Source organism: Berghia stephanieae, chromosome 5 (genome assembly GCF_034508935.2).
Source record: "Berghia stephanieae isolate SIO BIC M18660-M18661 chromosome 5, UCSD_Bste_1.3, whole genome shotgun sequence".
Lineage (NCBI taxonomy): Eukaryota > Metazoa > Mollusca > Gastropoda > Nudibranchia > Aeolidiidae > Berghia > Berghia stephanieae.
The window spans coordinates 10,256,491-10,280,047 of record NC_088364.1 but is presented as its reverse complement, the minus strand read 5'-3'; the positions used below and the strand labels follow the sequence as shown (position 1 = coordinate 10,280,047).

Sequence of the window (23,557 nt, the reverse complement as noted above, 5' to 3'; positions counted from 1 at the left end):
ACTTTTTCTCTTATTTTGGTCATAAAAACTTCATGATACCCAACTTGACCAAATACTCAAACCCAAGACTTCAAAAAAATAATTCTAAACAAACAAAATGGAAATCAATCAAATAAATGATAAGCAAATAAAATTGATGAATTCAGCCTAATAATTTTTGCCTCGTCACTTTTGAAATGTAATCAAACTTCGTGACATTACATCTTATTAATAAAAATTCTACTTCACACATTATTTAAAAAAAAAAAAATCAAATTCCATTTTGTCATCCTCAGGGAATTTTTTTTTCTTTCAAGATGCCATCTAGCCTCTCTAAGCATCAGAGACAGCACTGACCTTTCTTTGGCCAATCGGCTGGTACCCGAGTCTGTTCTTGTCCTCAGAGGTCATCATCATCTGTCCCTGGCTGTCTGTTTCATGACCTTCCCCTTGACCCATATACTGGCCTGGATAGACGTGAGGGGTTGGTGCAGTGAAGTCTGTCACAAACTGCTGGGACTGCCGCTCAAACATCTGTTGAATAAAAAAATCAATAATAATAATAAATAAATTAAGATCAACATTTCAATGCTATTCGCTTTATCTTTCAGCCACGAGGACAAGAACAAAAGATAAAAACAAAAACAAATCAAGGCAAAAAATAGAACTAAACAGAAATGTTTTTTTTTCTAAAATCCCAAATTACCATAATGATGATAGGACAAGAGAGATATTTCAAAAATACACTGGAAAGCAATCATTACTTTAAATTCATACCTATTGTCTAAAAAAAAAAAAACAAGAAAAAAAAATAGCCCGAAAAAAAATAATTTTAAAACCTACAATAAAAAAAACAAAGAAAAGGAAAACAAAATAATTTTTACCTGTGAGTTGAAGTTGCGAGGAATGACCATACTCTTGCTGAGGAAATATTGAACAGACGGGTCAATGGTGCCGCTGCCAGTGGAACTGGAACTGTTCCTGTCACTGCTGCCATAGCCAGAGTCCTTGTGAGATCCAAGGGAGACGTTGTCGAAAGAGGCATCTCCGTGACTCTTGGCTGCCAGCAGTTTACCCATGATGCCCTCAGACTCTAAACTGGAGTTGCTTGTTTGGCTATTGGTGCTGTGCGTGGATGGCTGCCGCTGAAGGCCTTGGTGCTTTAACACCGTGGCAACCATTTTCCTGTTGATGTATCTCTGCTCATCGCTAATCACGTCAGCTGGATCTTGCATAGTTTTAGACATCACATCTTCATCTGCCGAGGTCGATCTCGTCAACAAAGCTGTTTCAACAGCAGATGCATTTGGATAAGATCTCATTTTCTTCTTCTCTGTTTTCTTTCCCTCCTTCTTAGACTTTTTCAACAGCTTCTTTTCCTTCTCTGCATCGTCCTTCCCAGATTTCTTACCTCCAGCGCCGTCCACCTGATCTATCAGAGGGGAGTTAACTCTTCCTGGCCCCATGGGTGGTAATCCAGAAGGATCCATAACAGGAGTATGGTGAGACATGTTGTTGTCCTCTGTAGAGTAATACTGGGAATTAGGCACAGGTCTGAAGTTATTACTTAAATTCATCATGGAGTTCTGAGAGTTCTTGCTCTCTTCCACTGTTTGGTTCTTCTTTTTGCGCGGTAAAGTTGCCAGACCTGATTGAACTGCAGTGTGTGTGTATGAATTGTGCATGTCATCATTATCCCCCATGTGTCCTCCTGCAGTGGGTTTTACTACGACATGTTCAGCCACAGGCCGACTGTATTCAGATGAATCAGAGGCATAAGCTTCATCTCCTCCTTGGGAAAGAGATCTTTGTCTGAATTGGGGATTACTGCTGCCTGGGCCTTGATAGAACATGGCCGAGCTCCTCATATTTGTACGCATTTGTTGCTGGCTGATGTTGAAGTCCTGATAATTACTGGTACTGCTGCTTCCAGCATAACTACCAGAGTCTGATGGATGGCGGATGATATCCGCACGGATCGGTTCTTTGTTTCGTTTAAAACTTTCTTTCCTTGGTGAATCCCCACCATTTCCTTTTTGATTAGGAGTGAGTGGAAGATCGTCTGGGGTGAAGCCCGTTAAACTTGGACGTTTGTACTGATTATTGTTGGATAACGTCCAATCAGGGTAACTTGTGTTGTGTTGGTCATGTTGCTCTGGGTGATGGAATGCACTCTGGGACTGTTGGTGTTGGTGATGCTGATGATGTTGGTGCTGGTGGTGCTGGGGCAAACCATCTTTCTGTGGTACTTCCTGTTCCTGTACTGGTGTCATTGGCCCCGGTATACCAGCCATCCCTGACTGCCCACCCATTCTTAGCAGGTGACGGTTTTTGGGGTCTGCTTTGTTCATGGCCAAGATGAAGCTCTGTTGTCGACTATGGTCAGAGCCACTCATTGATGGAGAGGGAGCATCTTTTCTGTTAACTTCATGGCTGCTGGGGGTGACGGATCTGGCCCGTGGATAAGAGGAGTCCACAGTCTGAGAAGGAGGCTCTGGATTTGGAGTGATGGCTCTCTGGACTGAACTCTGACTGGAAATGCTCTCATGTGTCCTGTCCAGACTGTTTTCTTCTTCGGATCCTATGAAAAGAGATAAATAACAATGTGAAATTGAATGTAAGCTTCAATTTAATTATGAAAACAGATAATATGGACGTTTCAGGTTTCCCCTTTATCAACAAAAACATGATGAATTAAACACTGCAGACGAATGAGATAATGTGGTAGTGGCGTTGTTGAGATGAATAATGAAAAGAGAAGGAAAATAGGAGTAATGTGTGGTATTTTAATAATATAACCGTCATTATTGTTTATAGAATGATTAAATCTATATCTACCTCTATTTTAGAGGAGGACAGAGGCCTTTTGTTGAGAGGAAAAAAAAGCATCATCAAATTTAATATTAAAAAAAAAAAAACAAAAAAAAAAACATTAAAAAAAAAAAAAAAAAAAAAAAAAAAAAAAAAAAAAAAAAAACAACAAAAGAAAAAACAAATAAAACAAAAGCAAAACAAAACTGTAATATAAATATATTCTGCATCAAATACACTTTCTGTATTTGTTGAACTAGTTAAGGCCTAAATTTAGAGTATCATATAAAAAAAGAACGTTTTAAAGTTACCTGGCAGATGAAATCCAGGGGCCATAACTCTCTTTTTCGGTGCAGTGTCAACAGGAACTGGAGAGGAGTTAGGGTTGGCGTAGAGCAGAAGTAGTGGCTGGTAACGTCCTCGGCTGCATTTGTCCACCACATGATCAAAAGAGGGACCAATCTGAGGGGATGATATGATGACTCAATGAATATTCATGGAGCGGATTAAATGATAAGTATGGTGTTAACTGGTGTTGAAAATATCTCTAAAAGTGGTTAAATGGCAACACAATGAAGGAAAAACATTATATGATCTTTTATCTAAAACAATACAAAATCATAACAACAATGACTTTTAAAATAAATTGATGATAATGAAGATGGTGATAATGTGGTAGTGATAATGATGGCAATGATGACGATGCTGATGATGATGATGATGTAATATAGATGATAATAATATAGATGATGATGATGATGATGATGATGATGATGATGATTATGATGATGATGATGATGATGATGATGATGATGATGATGATGATGATGATGATGATGATGATGATGATGATGAGGATGATGATGATGATGACTATTGTAATGACTTAATCAACAACAAACCTCCTTAACAGTGGTGTCATCAAAATATATCCACACGCCTAACTTGCTGTGGAAGACGAAAGTGGAGTAGTGCTTACAGTAGTAACACACCAAACCCACTAGCTGTAGCTTGGGTAAGCTGGCCACGTCCTGCATCACTGAGTGGAACACCTGCAGATATAAAATTTATGTTAAAAAACTATATGTATGACATCATTGGTGACAAAGCGGTGAATTGTCTCTTCTTTTGGTGTATTGTAAAACACCATTGAGAGTGGTTAGTAAAGAGATGGGTGACAATATAATTGCAAAACTCCAACCATGGTATTCTGTTCTTTGAGTAAGGCAATTTTCCCACATTACCTCACTTGACTAAGGTATGAATAAGCAGCTGAATATAATATAGGCAGTAAAGGAGAATATTAGAGAGTATGTACAAAAGGGGCACCTAACAAGAGAGTCACACTATACGAAATGGAAATTAGGTTCTGTATGACCTACTGTGGGAATTCATAAATAATATTGAAGGCCAATGAGTATGATGGAACAGTGAAAATTGCTCTATATAACGGTGCACTTTTTTTTTTCTTCATACTGACAACCAATGGTGATCTACATTGGAACCTTTGGGACAGAGAAAAAGTTGGGAGATCAAGGAAAACATAGAGAAGATTAGTGGACAGGGAGGTGAGAGAAGCAGGACTATTATGGCCCTGTCTGAAGAGGATGGCCGTGGACTGAGTGAGCTGAAGGAATGCAGTTGCAGCACCTCTACGTCTCAACGGGGACCAGGAGGGTTTTGTAAGTATATGCGGCTATGTGGTCTTGTGGTATGACACTCGCTTTCGGATCGGAAGGTCCTGAGTTTGAGCCTCGCTCGTCGCATAGTTGAGTCCTTGAAGAAGGCTCTTTACTCACATTCTCTCACTGTACTCAGGTGTAAAATGAGTACCTGGCCGTTAACAGTGTTGTCTCTGTCCCAAAAATTTGTAATATCGCCTGACAGGCGTCATGTCTTGTCCTACATGTTAAGTGTTGCTGTTGGCCAGGGACCCCTTGTAAAGCGCTTTGAGCACGTTCAGTGGATATTGTGCTATATAAAAGCTCTTTTTTTTCCTTTTTTTTTTTTTGGTGTAAAGATGTATTCTGGTTAGTTTAAAAACGATTTACCAGGCTGTACATAAGACTTCCGCAGATGTGTCCCGGGTACATGCATCAGAACTCGATTCGGCGTTGTTGTATTGCGCTATATAAAAGCTCAACTTTTTTTAAAAAGTAGACCAAGGTTTGATGACTTACGTCTTGTAACAAGATGGCCGTTCCAATACTGCGGGCCACTTTGGTGGTCATGTCCATGGTGGGGTGGTCTGAGTCCCATCCTAGACCAATGCTCACTGGAAATAAAAAGGAAGTTGAAATGAATGAAAAATTAACATTGATATTACAGATGTAGGCCTACTTTGATTCTTATTTTCATTTTGCTTTATTTACCATGTTGGTTTGTGAAAATTATGTAAATATGATATGTTATAATGCTTAATTATTTTTTTTTTAATTCATGTTTGTAAACCCAATTTCCGCTTGGATGAATAAATTATTTATTTATGAATATGTTTGGATTTTTAAGGATTTTAGAGTGATTTTTTTTACATGTGTATAATAATAATTTTTTCATTTTAATATGGTAAAATTTGATGCACAACATAATGTAATCGTGTTTCAATTGACCTTTAAATCATAACAAAATTTTTAAGAATTTTTTTTTTTTTTAATTTATAGGACACAAATTTCCACCCACACTGACACAATTAGACTTACCAACATCTGGAATATTCAACAACGTCCGTCGAATCTGGACAGTTTTGCCACATGAACCCTGCAGTAGGAGAGAATAAAAAATAAATGCATGCAATAAATAAAAAGCTGGCAATGTTTGTATTTTTCCTTTAGGAGTTTTACTGTGATTGCGACACTTTTAGGTCGAATTTTTCCCAGGATAGAGGATTATGGTAAGGTAGTTAAAAAATTATAGTCAAAAATAGACTTGTTAAAGGGGGAGGGGGGGGGGGAGATAATGGTTCTTTTTCTTTAAAAAGTATATCTCTTAGGGATCAAGAAAACTAATTTTATCTCATTTGACGTTAATCACAAATTAAATATACAGGTATATAAAAATAACTCAAATAACATCAGTAATTTAGACAAAACTAAAGGACAGTTACTCAAAACAGGCTTGGTAGACAATTTAAATGCAACTATTTATTTAGCTTTTTTTTTTTTAAATCCCTTCCCTAAACATTTAGAGAGCAGTGGGGGCTGCTAGAAGCTTGGAATCATGAAAATACTAACGAAAGAGTGATAATGGAAAGCCTTGGGGTGGGAATCCATGTGAATATTATTATTAAGCGAGTTTCATATTTTTTACTTTAAATTCAAAACTTAGCACCTCTACATGCCCCTGACATCATACCATTTTGAGGTAAAATTTGGGGCAACTCGGTTATGCATTGTAATATAATACTTACAGGACACTGTCTGATGTCCCCCAGAGCATTGGCGTTACGAAGCAACAAGCCGAATCGGTCAGGGTGGAGCATGTCCCCTGACTCCTGCATCAGCTGAGCTTGAGATCTGAAGAGATAATAAATTATGGAAGAACACTATAATATAGCAATAAAGTCTGATCTTAGGGAGAGAGAGTAGTCAGAGTTTTATAAGAGCAATTTTATGTTGGAAATAAATGTAGAACTTAATCTTGGTTTAAGTAAAAATGACTTGTTACCCTCTGAACAATACCTAATTTCTTCTGGGTGGGCAGGGTAGGGTGGTCGGAGAAAAAAGATCTCAATTTTTACAAGATATACGACCAGGGTCAATATCCGCAAGGCAACTTACCAATATTTCACTTTAAAAGTGAAAATAATATCCAGTTGAGGAGGGAAGATTTTGTTGTTCTTTTTGGGATGGCTTTACTTTTTCTTTCATAATTCTTTCTACTTTACCTGGCACTATATATATATATTATATATATATATATATATATATATATATATATATATATATATATATATATATAACCATATACATCTTTTCAAACAATACAACATTTAACATGAGTATATCATGGGAATAATATGGCTATCACAATTTTAAGAGCCATTAGACCCATAGAGCCAGAGTTTGTCCCAGTGTTTCTAGAGCATGAAACTGATTCTAGTAACCGCATGCTACCCTTTTGATAGGACATTAGTCTACTGCGAGTACTTTCAACAAGATCTAAGAACCCAGCTGCCCAATCACTGCTGGATAGATGGGGTTGGGGGGGGGGGGAGTTTTTAAAAAAATCTCAACTTCATCCGGGATCAATCTCAGTCCCTTTGCGTGGGAAGCGAGTTCTCTATCAATTGAGCTATCATGACCAAACTTACACTAAAGCAGAGACTGAGATGTAGTGAACCATCTCTCTGTATTGTAAAGGTTTGGAGCTTGCACCACAGGGACAAACAACCTGGAAGGAGAGAGAGAGAGAGAGAGAGAAGAAAGGAATTCAAACAATTATTACAAAATGTGATGACAATAGAACATTAATTCAATATTGATTGGTTTGTAATATCGGTTTGTACACAATTAATGCATCTTCGGTAAAGACACTTTAAAGTTAATGATTTAAAGAATGAATGAATGAATTAATTAATTAATTAATTGAAAAATGAATGAGTGCAGAATAGTAATAAAATCGATGATGATGATGATGATGATGACGACGACGACGTTACAGACTGTATACACAGTATATACAGACTATAATATTATAGAAACATTGCGTTGAGACGAACCTTCTCCACAATTCCCAGAGAGAACTTCTGGTGAGGCAGGCAGTGGGGGGCATTGCAGTTGTCCTCAGAGTGATTGTGGGCGATGTGGAAGTGGATTCGCTTCAAGATGTTCTCCTGGAGGAAGACATACCGAAGGAGAGAAATGGAGTCATTTAAAGATATATTTTGAAAAAAAAAATTAATTTGTAATATAAAAGACATTGATTTGGCAGCAGGATGGTAAGGAACAGTATAGTGAGCAGCTTTCATGGACAGGGATGGAGGGGGGGGGGGGTTATAATAATGATAATAGCGACAATAACAAGAAGGACAACAACAACAATAATCATAATAACACCAGCAACGACGACGACAACACCACCACCAGCAGCAGGAGGAGGAGGAGATGGAGGAAAAATTGCATGAGCAGCAGCAGCAGAATGAAAATCTGACTGATGGCTGAGAATGATTCTGCGGGATGATTCAGCGAAATGCGAAATTGTAGACAGCTCGGTAATAATCAATTCAAATTTATTCATTCATTCATATGTTTTTCCTCTTTTGGAATACACACAACAGCAAATTCTAAGCAGACAATTGTGGGTTTAGTTGGATTTTTTATTTTATTTACTTGGCCAAAAGAAGATGTTGGAAAAAAGTGGATTACGATTACACGTGGAACTGAAAAACCCCAACATGTGCATTATTTAATGAAGCCCTAATTGCACACGGTGCGGCTGACGAGTGTGCACTGTGCACACATGATTATCTCCGTAGTATGTGTACCCAATGGGGAAAGTCTGAAGGTTACTGCGACAAAATTCAAAAGGTTACTGCTCTCGCTGTATGTATGCTAATATCTTTTTTCTTTTTTTTTTCAAGGAAAATTAGTTTTGGAGAGAGAGAGAGAGAGAGAGAGAGAGAGAGAGAGAGAGGGAGAGAGAGAGAGAGGGAGAGAGAGAGAGAGAGAGAGAGAGAGAGATAAAACACCTACTTTCTCACTCTCTCAATCGATTGACCGATCGCCCCAAGAAGTCATTAATACATTAATAAATATGTCGGGTAAGTTTAAGAATTAACATTTTATTTTAATTTATTATAGTCACACACACGAGACCTGTTTTAATCCTTATGTCTTATTGTGAAAAATAACAATATCATCAAAAATCAATTTGTAACAAATGAAGCGAAGTCCCTGGTTTGAAAGAAATTTGCCAAAATGAGGGAGGGCAGTTTAAGTCGATCGATATTTGAAGGTCGAGTTTTCTGGCCAAATTTTTAAATACATGATTTTCCAGATTACGGCAGTTAAATTGGTTAAAGTACATTCTGACAAATACTCTTCAACAGTCGTAACGTCACTTCCTTCCAAATGACGCATGGTAACTTAATAACACTGGCTCTAAACTATCGGAACAATGGCGGATGCCCGTATGAAATATTTCTCCGGCGAGCATAAAAGCGTATCCAGAGGGGGAAGAAACACAAATTTGATCATGTTTTGACTTTTTACACATTCTGATCACAAGGCATATGAAAAGTTCTAGCCAGCATGAAGAATAAAAAGTAATGATTTTCTTTGTTTAGAACCAAGATGACCGCCGTTGCCCGGCGGCGTGACATCAGACTACTGAATCCAATTAGGGCGCGACAAAGTGTGTGAGAAACAGTGCTAAACAAAACAGAGAGAAGATTACAAGATAAAAACAAAAACAGCAGCTAAAAAAAACAGCCTGCCTGGACTGAATATCAGATCGAATCTCGATATTCAAGATGTCTGGAGTTCAATTCTCTGTCGAGACAGACTGATTTTTGGGGGATATTTTTTTACTGCTTGGTCTGGGTGGCACTGTATATATATATATATATATATATAATATATATATATATATATATATATATATATATATATATATATATATATATATATATATATACACACACACAGAAACGAACGTCTCGGCCATATAATGTCAGTGACAATTTATATTTTATATTAGCTCTAACCATCACTATCGAGCACTTTCGTACCTACGAGTACCCACCAACACTCACAAATATATATATATATATATATATATATATATATATATATATATATATATATATATATACTTACACACAAACACACACCCACACACACACACACACACACACACACACACAATCAATCAATCAATCAATCAATCATATCACGTTGTCATTAAACTACAAGGTCAAAAAACCCTATGGATCGGGGTATAAAAAATCGCCGGATATAACGAACCCCACCCACTGCGTTTGCCAATTTATACATCGTGTTTGTTTTAGCGGGAAATGACAGATGAAGGCAAAGAACAGCGGGAGGCTGTCAAAGGCCTGGAGTATTTATTTTTTTAAAAGAAAGAAAAAAAATGATTTACCACACGGGTAAAGAGAAAAGACTTCAGTCATTGGTTAACTATACAAAAACACGAACGATTCGGTTAAGGACCTTTCATCAGCAAAACAAATATCTGAAAAGATGCAAATGTGTTTATTGTGCTGTTTTTCCCCCTCTCTCCTTGTGTTGTCCTCTCTCTCTCTCTCTCTCTCTCTCTCTCTCTCTCTCTCTCTCTCTCTCTCTCTCTCTCTCTCTCTCTCTCTCTCTCTCTCTCTCTCATCAATCTCCAATCAATACCAATATCAATACTTATACCAAAACCAATACCCAAAAAAATCACTCACCAAAGTCCAGCTACTATTTCTACTCATTCACTCATAAATACATATGGCGCTAAAAACTTTTTTTTTCTTCTTTCATGTTTAATTTCATTTCCAAATATCCTTCTATTTCAACGACCCTCAACTTGACAATAACATTCAAACCTGAGACTTTTCAAAGAAGTCTCAGATATGGAAAGTTGTTGACAATCGGCGAATCATTTTATATGGAATATATATTTTATATACGAATATGGAGATAAAGTTTTATGGTCAATTAAATTTTTTTTAATAAAAAAAATTCAATGTATCCTGACCAATGCTATCTATAAACATGCCGACTCGCCGAGAATCTGGCGTGGAAACCAGAAGGCCCACGAGTCCCGCTGATAGCACTCTCTCTCTCTCTCCCTCTCTCTCTCTCTCTCTCTCTCTCTCTCCTCTCTCTCTCCTCTCCTCTCTCTCTCTCTCTCTCCCTCCTCCCCTTCTCTCTCTCCCTCTCCCTCTCTCTCCTCTCTCTCCCCTCTCCTCCTCTCTCTCTCTCCCTCTCTCTCTCTCTCTCTCCCTCTCTCTCTCTCATCTCTCTCTCTCTCTCTCTCCCTCTCTCTCTCTCTCTCTCTCTCCTCTCTCTCCCTCTCTCCCTCCCTCCTCTCCTCTCTCTCTCTCTCCTCCTCTCTCTCTCCTCTCTCTCCCTCCTCTCTCTCTCTCCCTCCCTCTCTCTCTCTCCTCTCTCCTCTCCCTCTCTCTCTCTCCCTCTCTCTCTCTCTCTCCCTCTCTCTCTCTCTCTCTCTCTCTCTCTCTCTCTTCTCATTCCTCCTCTCCTCTCCTTCTCTTCTCTCATCCTCTCTCCTTCTAATCTATGATCCTGCAGAGACCTCATCCCTCACTCCATCTGATCTTCTTCCGGTCCCTCCCAGCTCCTTCATTGACCTTACTGCCTCTCCCATCTCTCCCCTCCACCCCTTCACTCCTCCCCTCCCTCCTCCCACTCCCTTCCTTCCCATCCCCATCCCCCATACCCCTAATTTTAACAGCGTCCAGTCCGCTCACGACACCTACCAAGTCCATAGGTGAGCGGTCTGTTACATTGAAAGGAAACGCTGCGTGAGTTTGTATTGACTAGACTGTCACGTGGCTGTCACATTGGCTTTTCTCTGTGATCGAACGTTTCTTTTCGTTTTCTCCTCCTCCTCCTCCTCCTCCTCCTCCTCCTCCTCCTCCTCCTCCTCCTCTAACTAAAGTGATGTCTTTATTTTCATAGTTTTTGCCATCGCATCCTCTTCTCTTCATCCTCCTCTTTCCCCCACCAGCACCACCGCCTCCTCCTCTTCCTCTTCCCCTTCTTCATCTCTCTACTTCACAACCCCCACAACGGCTTCCTCTTCCTACTCGATAAATAGATAGAGAGAAAGATAGAGATAGATAGATAGATATATACAGATAGACATACAGATAGATAAATATATAGATAATACATATAATATATAGATAGATAAATAGATAGAGATAGATCGATCGATAGATAGATAGATAGATAGATAGATAGATAGATAGATAGATAGATAGATAGATAGATAGATAGATAGATAGATAGATAGATAGATAGATAGATAGATAGATAGATAGATAGAGAGAGAGAGAGAGATGGAGAGAGAATAAGAGTCAAATCTATGTCCTGTTAAAATAAGCTAAGCTCAATGACATTGAAAATGACTGGCCTGAACATGTAACTTTCCCTTTATGACTAGCTTTAATATCATATTTATGGCTGTGGCATCTTTATGACTACAAGGTCGGAGACCTTAATATAAATTGTTATCTTTGATATAAATAATGTGCAGCGTTGAGTGTGGTTTTCTCTTTTCTAATAGTGTAACTTTTTTTTTTAAACGTATAGACAAACCTGCTCATATTAGAAGGTCTGATAACTGAACGCAGTTATGGGCTCGATTGAACATTGTTGTAAAGGACAATATTAATTTAGTGTTGGTTTGAGAGTATTTCCATTTCAATATTTATGAGCCCATAAAAATTTGGGTTATCAGAACTGCAAATAAGTATACGTTGGTATAGACTAAAGTGGCCAACCCTATCAAACCAATAATATGTCTGCTTAAAGCTTTATGTATAAATGTGAATATTCAGGTTAGCTAATGAAATTTGGATTAAAATAAAGGTGTACATTAAGGATAGTGCCGTGTTTCCTAAAATAAAAGAAAAAAAAATCCCTGATATTTTCGGACTATGATCATACTGGCTTTAAACCCACGTACACATGTTTGCAGATCTAATATCCGAACGCAATTATGAACTTGATTGATTTAGCTTTGTTGTAATGGGCGATCTTTTGTGTTGGTTTGAGAGTGTATTCCCATTACAACAATGGCCCCATACCAATTTGGGTGATCAGACCTTCAGGTAAGAACACCTCGCTTTGAACTTAATATTTACACATTGATACGGTAGGTCGAGTACATTATTTTCAACAACATTTTCGACTTTTCCCCATCACAATCGTCCATCATTCACACTCTGGACATAGTCAATTCAATGCATCTGATGAGATTTGTCTTGCTCTTACACTATCGTTACCTCAGCTTTGTCATCTTGTGGTTATGACACGCGGCTTCTAACTGGTCCTATTTGCAGGTCTGATAACCCAATTCCTAACGGGCCCATTGTTGTCATGGCAATCTCAAAAATGACGCAAAATATTGTCCATTACAACAATGTTTAACTAGGCCCATAAGTGGATTCGGATGCCCTACCTGCTTATAGATCCATCGGTTCGAATCCATTGACGATGTGATAACACTTGTGGTGACGACGAGACAACAGCGACACCCTTTAGAGAATATACCTGACAGGCGACCTTGACCCTGGTCATCAGCCAATAAAATCAGAGAGACAAGAAAATTGCCAGATCGCAAATCGGTGATAAATAACATGTTGTCCATGTTGCCGCCATTTTCACGGCGTATTAATATATTATTTACCGCGGACGTCCGCACGCGACGCACGTGCAGCCTGTCAAGAAAATGGAAAACACAAAAATACAAACACACACACACACACACGCACACACACATGCAATTTCATCGTCGATATGAATTGAGTTATGATGAGCTGATTGGACTGGACGGGGTCAGTTCGAGGTCAACACTGATTAACGTCGTTATTGTTAACCGTCAGACAATACGGAGATAAATACTATATTATAAAAGTAATCCTTCACAGCCATTAGGCCCTCGGAACCGGAGTTTATCCCGGCTTCTACAGCGTCAAATGGGCAACAGCAATTACTTGTTGCCCTTTGGATAGGACGCTAGTCTATTGTAAAGTACTTTCTGATCTAATAGATCCAGTAATCTAATTATACTGCTGGTGGAAACACACACACTCACACACACACACACACACACACAGAGAGAGAGAGAGAGAGAGAGAGAGAGAGAGAGAGAGAGAGAGAGAGAGAGAGAATGGGGGGGGGGGGGAAGAGGTCAGAAATAACCCCCAACTCGACTTCACAAGATCTCGGTTCCTTTGCGCGTGAAGCGAGTGCTCTACAAACTGACCCCTTGTAAAAGAAGAAGAGGGGGGATAATCGTGCGAATCCATCTACTTATTTCTTATTTAAATCTTGATAATATTTCAAATAAAATAATATCTCGATTGGTAAAAAAGCACTACTCGCTTTAAAACAACGAGTACACAATAAAATGTGTAGGCTCGTCCGGATGATCTCTTCTAATAAATGAAGATGCGATGACCTTTAGGCGTGGTCTAAAATAAGATGGACTACAGATACTTAAATCTAATAATACACTATAATAATAATAATAATAATAATATTATAGTTGTGTCACGTAAATAAACGGATAAAGGTCAGATTTTTTGTTTGTTTGTTGCTTTAGGTCTCTTCCAACACAATTGAGGTTATATGAGAGACCGCTGAAACAAAAAAACAAGCAATCTAACAAAAATAGTACAAATGTAAATCAAAATCATAACCTAAAGATATCATAAGCTAAATTATAAATAACCAAGAACAAACAGGCAGAAGATTTACAGAAAAAAAATATCCCCTGTCAAAAATCCAATCACAAACCAAAGAATCAGGATAGGCTAGTAAAGAGAAGAAGAAACGACATCACTATCGGATCGTACACCCATGCGAACATCATAGGTATATGATTCAAGGGTGGATAAAGGTCAGACGGCGGTCGTCATTGATTATTTTATCATTACAGTCATTCATTTCATACTGTGCGTACACATAACACACACACACGACACTAACACACAACACATTATTATTCAAATACACTCGTTCAAGCGAAGTGTGTGTCCACTCAGGGTCGCATGAGGTCTGAGTCACCGTGTCATCAAACCTACAAAAACACACAGAATTGGTCTACTAGACATGCATAATCAATCACAGGTCTTTGAAAATAAATTTAGCAAAATAATAATAATAATAATAATAATAATAATAATAATAATAATAATAATAAATAATAATAATAATATAATGAAGAAGAGAAGAAGAAGAAGAAGAAGAAGAAGAAGAAGAAGAAGAAGAAGAAGAAGAAGAAGAAGAAGAAGAAGAAGAAGAAGAAGAAGAAGAAGAAGAAAAGGAGAAGAAAAAAAGGAGAAGAAGAACTGTTATTATTATTATCATTATCATCATCATCATCATTATGTTATCATTATTATCACTATTTATATATTTATTCATTTATTTATTTCATCTACTTCTCTATTTATTTCATCTATGCCATTATCATTAAAGTTGTCAAAGCAACTATATAATGTTGAGAACTAAGATTGCCGTAAATTTGGTGGTGACTGGTTCTTGCCTCGTCCAAACATTCACAGGTGCAGACAAAGAATCTAATTCATTAGAAACGGGAGATTCATTCATTCTGGTCTCCTGACAAGACAAATTCATTAGGAAATGGATGGTGTTGACAATAACTTGAATAAAATTAATAACAAGTTCCCGAACCTTCCATTTGAAACCAGTTCATTGGACCCAAGTACCCTTTCGTTCTAATTTATTAATGGTGATAAATAAGGTGGGTACCATTCATTTCATATGATGTGACCCGAGGGTGAAAGGTCATGGTCAGAAATGGAAGAAACAGGAAGGAAGATGTAGGTGTGTCGCCTGCTCTCTCTCTTCCCCTCCTCCACGACCAATCGCCGGATCGATAGCATCGTTATAAAAAATCATCACTGCTATTTAATCATTGACAAGGTCCCGTAGGCAGGAAACGAAACAAAAGGAAACAACGCATTGACAAGGTGGGTGTAGAGTGGCGCATGCGCAGGATGAGCGGCCACAATGGAACCAAATGATTGGTTTTGTGGCGCTGTACGTTTAAATGGTAACAATGACTTACGGGGTTAAAAGTTCACTTAATGGAACCCGGTGGTTTTCAAACAAAAGAATAAAAGACTTAAAATTGATTGCAAATGACTGAAAAATGATTTAGAATGTTTGATTGAAACACGTGGGTGTTTTTTTAAATTAGCATTTTCTTTATTTTGGTATTTAATGACACATTTAGTTACACATCGGCCATTGCCAATGTTTCAATGAAATGTAGATGGAAAAATAGACAGAGAGAGAGAGAGAGAGAGAGAGAGAGAGAGAGAGAGAGAGAGAGAGAGAAGGAGAGATGAAGAAGAAAAAAAGCAACAATGAAAAAAAAAAGGAGAGAAAAAGAGAAAAAAAAAGAGAAATGAGAGATAGAGAGGAAGAGAAAGTACGTTTAAAATGTGTGTGTGTGTGTGTGTGTGTGTGTGTGAGAGAGAGAGAGAGAGAGAGGAGAGAGAGAGAGAGAGAGAGAGAGAGAGAGAGAGAGAGAGAGAGAGAGAGAGAGAGAGAGAGAGAGAGAAAGAAACACAAAAATAAATTTTTTTTAAACACCCCCCCCCCCCCCCCCTAAAAAAAAAAGAAGAGAAAAAAAAAAGAAATTCTGATCACTTTATCTTTAGGTTTCCCCTCGACAAAATACACCAGATTCAGAAATGAGAGGCAAGCGGATCGAGAACTAATTATATTATTGTTCTCGGCAGAGGTCACAGTGAAATGAAACCGATGGTCAAAATCACCCAGCAAGGAGCTGGCAAAGTCAAACAACCAAATTATCACTCTCGTGCCAAACGCCAGTGACAGGTCCTCGATGGGTCGTGACGTCATAGAGAGTACTACAGGACCAAAAATAAACGCCCCAGCTGGTCAAACAAAACTGTTGTGGAAATAGACAATCAGCTTTTAACCAGTATTCACTGCCGTACCCTGTAAAGACTTGTAAATAAAAAATTTGGCCAGAAAACTCGTCCTTCATATTATATTGATAGATTTAAATGACCCTCATCTTGGCAAAAAAAACTCACAAACCTGGGACTTTAATGAACACCTTTCGAGGTCCCAGGCTTGAGAGTTTTTGGCAAGATGAGAGTCATTTAAATCGATCGATATTTGAAGGACGGTTTTTCTGGCCAATTTGTTAAACTTTCTAGAGAATTACAGTTAACTGGTTAACGGCGAGACTGAATTTCTTCCTGGTGACAGTCTGGAGAACGCGAAGCAACTGGCCGAACGTCGTGTTGTGTGGAAAAAGAATTTGAGGATAGGGTGGACAGCATGCAGCATTCACTGATAGTTCTCTATAAAAAGTTGATGGTAGATAGGTATATTATTATTATTATTATTATTATTATTATTATTATTATTATTATTATTATTATTATTATTATTATTATTATTATTATTATTATTATTATTATTATTATTATTATTATTATTATTATTATTATGATTATTATTACTATTATTATTATTGTGGTGTGGAAAATAGAAGATTTGAAAATAAACCTCCATCTAAGGACTAGAAAGTATTTTTTTTTAAACACGATAAACTTTTGTTCAAAAAGGCCTCTTGACTCTTAAAGGCCTTCAATTATGTCAATTCAATTATATTCGCCTATTCATCAATCGGGTAATCTCAAACCCTTTCATTCAAATTTAGATATTTCCCCATTTCTCTCAAAACTCTAAATGACCAATCCGCTTAAACACACACTCCGTTTAATCGAAAAAAAAAATAAAATTATCCTAATTTTCAAAAGAGTACGATAAAGCGGAAGGAACCGTAAATCTTGCTGAAACTTATGATCTCAACAATATTTGAACCAAGCCTTTGCTATAACATAAAGACCTGCCTCTACGTTTCTATTCAGTGATATTGTATATTAAACCAACACTGGCCATTCGTTCAATATTTGGAAAGCCTTTAGAAGTAAAAATAAAAGCTCAAAGGATCCGCTTGAGGATTCGTTAGGAAGGGAGGTAAGGCTGGGTAAATAGTTAAACATTAGGGTAGGGCAGGCGTGAAGGGGATGAAGAAGAAGGAAGAAGGACTTTTTATTTCATAGGAAACTCTCGTGCCGCTTATTTGATAACAATACACAAGGACTGGCTACAACAAAAAAACTCTGTGAAAAGTTGGAGAATTGCCCGTGTTGTGGAGAGTCTTGTGATCCTAAATATAATTTAACCGTGTTATCATTTATCTCTTTATCTCTCACTCACTCACTTACAGACACATACTCTCTCTCTCTCTCTCTCTCTCTCTCTCTCTCTCTCTCTCTCTCTCTCTCTCTCTCTCTCTCTCTCTCTCTCTCTCTCTCTCTATCTATCTATCTATCTATCTATCTATCTATCTTTACCCCCACCCCCCTCCGGAAAAACAACCAAAATAAGAACAACATCAGATTCAAAGAACCTCCCTCCCCCCCCCCCCCCCCTCTTTTGGTTGATAAATTTACGCATTACGCGGACGAAGTTATTGTTAAAAAGACTTATCTTTTTCTATTTATGTGAGGGCCGTATCATTTGCTATCTCTTGACACGCAAATCTACAGTGGTCGAATTTTTCTTTCTACGACTTATCTAAAAGTGACAAAAACCTTGACAGGCAGTTAAAAAGTAACCAAATCCACTCCAGATAATCAAAAGGTGGAATGGAGTGCCGTAACAAAAACCATGACATGCAGTTGAAAAGTAGCCAAAAGCCATGAACAAAGGTTGTCAAAAAGTAACCAATAACCACGACAGGCAATCGAGAGAGGTAACCAAAACCAAAGCAGCAAGTAATAGAAAAGTAACCAAAAACCCATGACATGTAATCGAGAAAGTGGGAGCCAAAATCACAACAAACTACCAGCAGTTTGGTAATAGACAAAAATTACAGTTATTATATCATTTATTACAGGTATTATCATTGTTCCCGTTCGGTGTATCCAATTTCAGCTGCCATTGTGTTTGACAGGACTCTCATTTCAACTGGCCGGCCACGACAACAAATGACGTGTCATAAGACCATAGACTGGACAAAGGTGGACACAGGTGGACAGACAGTGAGCGGTGGATAATAAGCCTATCATAACAGTTAGTTGACGTGACACAATAGGTGCAAATCGCTGGTCCCGTTTGTTTCTCTGGTTTTACCAGTTCACTGTCGTACTCTGGAAAATTTGGCCAGAAAACTCGTCCTTCAAATATAGATCGATTTAAATGACAATCGTCTTGGCAACAATGCTCAAACCTAAAACTTTAATGAAGACATCGCGAGGTCCCGGGCTTGAGAGTTTTTGCCGAGGCGAGGGTCATTTAAATCGATCGATATTTGAAGGACGAGTTTTCTGGCCAAATTTTTAAATACGTGTATTTCCAGAGAGTACGGCAGTTAACGGGTTTTAAGTCGAAGTGAACAATGAAATATTCTTACAGTGACAAGGCGCAGCATTACTAGTAACAATAGTGTTTTTAATGATTAAAATAAGATTATGTTTGTGAGTTTATATGTACATGTAGTATGTATCATCTATTGCGTTTCCCTGGACATCTCTTGCGCAACGTCCGGATCTCTTGAAAAGCGCTTTGAGCACATTTAGTGGATATTGCGCTATATAAAAGCTCAATATTTAATTTAATCTCTTCCATGGCTGGTCAATGCCCAATGACCAACGACAGGAAATGACAATCCAACTTTCATTGTTAGGAACATAATGTTATAAAATTGCTAAAACGTTTTACAAATTATGTACATATTTCGTTTCATGAAGAATGTTTATGCTTTGAAAGCCTTGTGTTTACGATTTTTTAAAAATTATTTATTTATTTATCTATTTATTTAATTAATTTGACAAGTTGGAAGTCATTTTTATCATCAATATTTGAAGTAGAAATGATCAGACCATAATGTTGAAAGGAGTTATATCGGTGTATAGTAGTTGGTAGTACTGTGGCAATGAATTAACAAAAGGTTGGACGAAGAATGTGTTGTAATATAAACTTATAAAAATAATATATGACTAGTATAATCATTATTCGCAATAATATTGTTATTCGTAATGCTACGTCTTGTAAATAATAATACATACTATATTATCAACTTACAAAAATAATTTATTATAATCGTACAAAATCCAGGGGGTGGGGGAGGGGGGAGGGGTACTCTAAGGTTACTAAGTGTAATCATTTTGAAACGGTTGTCTCTACTGCAGAAGAGGGGAGATAGGGGGGGGGGGGGGGGGGGGGGGAGAAGGAATTGATTTTGAATATTATTATTCCTAAATATTTCATGCGGGCTTTTTGAAAAAAAAATAGAGAGAGAGAATAAAAGAAACATGAAAGAATAACCTTTTCGGAAAAAAAAATACAGCTTAAAAATTGATCAAACAATAACAACTGAACGTCTTTTTATTCTTTTCGTTTCGTCATAATTTACCTGTACTTAACTAACTTTTTGAAATTACGATGTTCCGGTTTTTCTATTTACCCACATTCATTATCGTCAACACGTATAGATTATAATTATTATTTACTTTCCATTAAATATTAAGCCATATTTTATCAAAATGACAACGCAATTCTTTGCAATTTGGCCAGCTGTCGTTCAACTCATGATTTAAGTCTATCTAGGTTACAACCAAGACTTCAGAAAAAGTCTCATACCAATACTTTTAAAAAAGTTTCAAACTTTATCATTTTTAAATAAAATAAATAGACTATTTCTTAATTTAAAATAAATTATTTATGTCATTTTAAAAAAAAAGTTTTTTTTTGGCTAAAATGAAAACAAAAAACAAACATCTCCCAAAGAAACAAGAAGGGTTTAGTAATTGAACGGCGGAGCTGTGATACAGTATATAATGCAGACAATGTTACAATGCCATGCAATATGGAATAATGAACACCATGCCAGGCGGGTGCACGTAATGTGAATAGATTTGTAACCTTTTATTCAAATCTAATTTAGCCGAAACCCTATTCATTCGACATACATGACTGATGAAAAGACCCCCCCCCCCCCCCCCCCTTGTTTTTTTTTTTTCTTCACAGCACGGGTGCAACGGAGTGCAAGCTTTTTAAGATGAAAGGAAAAACACCCAAGGAATTACACAACGGTGACGGTTTTTTTTTTTTTTCGTATCAACCACCGACTTCTTTATAAGGAATATATTATTGGTATCGACTTATTTGTAATATTTCTTCCATATCTGACTGCCCACGTACACTGTGTGTGTGAAATGGCGATAACAACGTAGGTGTAATATGTTATGTAATTGTTATCGTATTTCATCTTAACAACAGTGTCAACTGGCAATTTCAAGAAAACAACCAAAAATACAACCTAATCAATTTGAAACAATACAAGACCACATCACCACAAACAACCCAAACCACACACGAGAGCGCGCGCACACACAACACACACACACACATACACACACACACACACACACACACACACACAAACACGTAAGCCTAACCACACAACAATTATAACATACTTCCCAATTAGTCTTCACACTGGTTTGATCTAAACTCTTCGTCCATGTCCCGGGAGGTGAATGGCCTCGGACCTGGGCCAGGCCATCACAGTTTGTAAAGAAAACAACTATCTACACGGTATAAGAAATACAAACGACGGAAGGTGGAATGGAAATGGGAAGGGGATCGAGCAAAATATCGATAGAATATCAAAGAGGCCTTCCACGGAGACCAACTTCCAACGAATCAGTAACAGCAACTTTCCAGAAACCCTCAAGTTGACCCTAAGACAAGAAGAAGACACAAAGGGCAGTCTTCCTGATTCCAATTCATGGGGCAGTTAGCAAAGGACAATATCGTGTTGCTTCGACAAACTAGAAATCGCAACCAACACTAACTTGTCCTTCGAGGTATAAAACACCATGGACAGTCTCTCTCCAATAGATGGAGATTACAATGTGCTCAGAAAATGATTTTCTCTATTTATATGTGCTTATTCCAACCCCCCCCCCCCCCACACACACACCCTTTAGCAAGAAATTTAGCCCCTATTGTTTTCTGTTGTGGCGCTGCACTGCGGGAGTGGGGGCGGGGGGCGATAGAGTGCAACGATTGTATTAAAGAGAGGAAGACATTGATCATATTGTCACGACTTTGCAATAAAATGCATGACTTAACTCGAGACGGATTTCCAATGGTGCATTCTAAAAGTAGCGAGCTGAACATCTTATAATAAAACTGTATAGGGAATAAGATTAGCGGAAGAGTAGCGACCCTTGATTGGACGTTACAGAGAGAACATCAAAATGGTTTTGCGCATGCGTCTCTCTCGTCCTCGCTTTCGGTGAAGTGTCTCATGCCGCTTTCAACCAACATAATAATAACTTTTCCGCCGGTGACGTCCAATCAAGGGACCCTACTCTTCCGCTAATCTCATTCCCTATACGACAACCTGAAGTAGAAGCTTCCATTAATTTTGCCAACCTATTTAGATACAATGATAAATTACTTGTTGATGGATATCATTAATTAATCAACAGGTTTTATCATACAGGCCTATGAAATAGACCCAAACGACTCATATAGACCATAAAAACTTCCACCTGCCTGCCTAGCCATGAAATTTTAATCAAATGAGGTTCATTCACAACCGTTAACGGCGGTCTCCGCTTTTGTTCTATCCAGAATCAAATCTTGCTTACACCACATTTCACTAAGATAGCAACACAAGCGATGCGATTCGGACGTCCTTAGAATATAAAAATAGCAGATAAATTATGATTTGAACAATTTGAGGCCTCATCGTTAAATCATCATAACAATTCTTCATCTCAAACTTTTGTCCTCTATCTCATACGGTCATACGAATCAACAAGTCTGGATGGTCCGTTCCGTTCCATTCTACATCAGCATCAGCATGCCGTCTACGACAACCACGAACTTGCATAACGATTCCATTTACGTGGGTCAAGCCAACCCGACATGGCAATTTTCATGCATAATTCTGTTTTAACACGCACATTGTCAATACCTGGCACTGCCGCAGAGCAGTAACAGACACCACTTTAGTGTCGTCACAGTCACGCCCGAAAATAACAGTGAATCAATTTTATCTGATATTGTAATTTGTTAAGTGTGTAGAAAATACTCTTTTTATAGTGTTGGCATTGTTAACAAAGTTGGGTTATGTTTGTATTGTTTTGTTTGGGTTTTTGTGTGTGTTTTTTTTTTTTTTTTTTGTTTTTGTTTTTTGTTGTTGTTTTTTTTTTTTTTTTTTTTTTTTTTTTTGGTTTTACGTTCATCGAGCTCATTTAATATTTTTCTTTTTTTTTTTTAGTTATCATTTTCAAAACATTAATATCGACAAAATCGCCTAAGATCGCTTCAATCAAGGATGATAACGTGACATATGCAGACATAAACACGGAGAGAGAGAAAGAAAGAAAGAAAGAAAGAGAGAGAGAGAAAGAGAGAGAGAGAGAGAGAGAGAGAGAGAGAGGGGGGGGGGGGAGAGAGAGAGGGGGGGGGGGAGAGAGATTTTCTTTGACTTACAAAGCATTCGGCAGCATCGTCCATGTGGCCCAGTTGGAAACGCTGCTGGTTGGCGAACGTGTCGGCGAGTGCCTTCCTCAAGGCATCGGGATGTAAGGACGATTGATCGCTGAACTGGAATTGTGTGAAGATGACCTGCGGAACGAAATCCATAAGAAATGACTTAAGAATAATGAATGGTTCACAAAAATTCAAATACAGTATACACGACTTACACGCCTTTTACAACATGTCTTCTTCTTCAATTCATACATTTCTCTTCTCTCTTCTATCTCTTCTCTTCTTCTTCATCTCTTCTTCTTCTTCTTCTTCTTCTTCTTCTTCTTTTCTTCTTTCTTCTTCTTCTTCTTCTTCTTCTTCTTCTTTTTCTCTTCTTCTTCTTCTTCTTTTTTTCATTCATCATTATCATTCATCATCATATTCATCATTCATCATCATTATATTCGTCATCAGCTAAGTCAGCAGCGCAGTAGTCAGTAGTAGTAGTA

At 37.8% G+C, this 23,557-nt stretch overlaps 1 protein-coding gene across 2 annotated transcripts in view; it reads right to left on the bottom strand.

Moving 5' to 3' along the window:
• LOC144972397 (uncharacterized) overlaps nucleotides 1-23,557 on the bottom strand; it is a 130,502-nt gene that overhangs the window by 15,492 nt on the left and 91,453 nt on the right. For both annotated transcript variants that reach the window (XM_078913537.1, XM_078913538.1), the window contains exons 4-13: nucleotides 23,070-23,204; nucleotides 7,508-7,621; nucleotides 7,100-7,179; nucleotides 6,197-6,302; nucleotides 5,490-5,547; nucleotides 4,971-5,065; nucleotides 3,693-3,842; nucleotides 3,102-3,252; nucleotides 864-2,560; nucleotides 337-513 (exon numbers count right to left, since the gene is read on the bottom strand). In XM_078913537.1, the coding sequence (XP_078769663.1) occupies nucleotides 337-513; nucleotides 864-2,560; nucleotides 3,102-3,252; nucleotides 3,693-3,842; nucleotides 4,971-5,065; nucleotides 5,490-5,547; nucleotides 6,197-6,302; nucleotides 7,100-7,179; nucleotides 7,508-7,621; nucleotides 23,070-23,204 (2,763 nt within the window). The remainder of the gene's footprint in view (nucleotides 1-336; nucleotides 514-863; nucleotides 2,561-3,101; nucleotides 3,253-3,692; nucleotides 3,843-4,970; nucleotides 5,066-5,489; nucleotides 5,548-6,196; nucleotides 6,303-7,099; nucleotides 7,180-7,507; nucleotides 7,622-23,069; nucleotides 23,205-23,557) is intronic.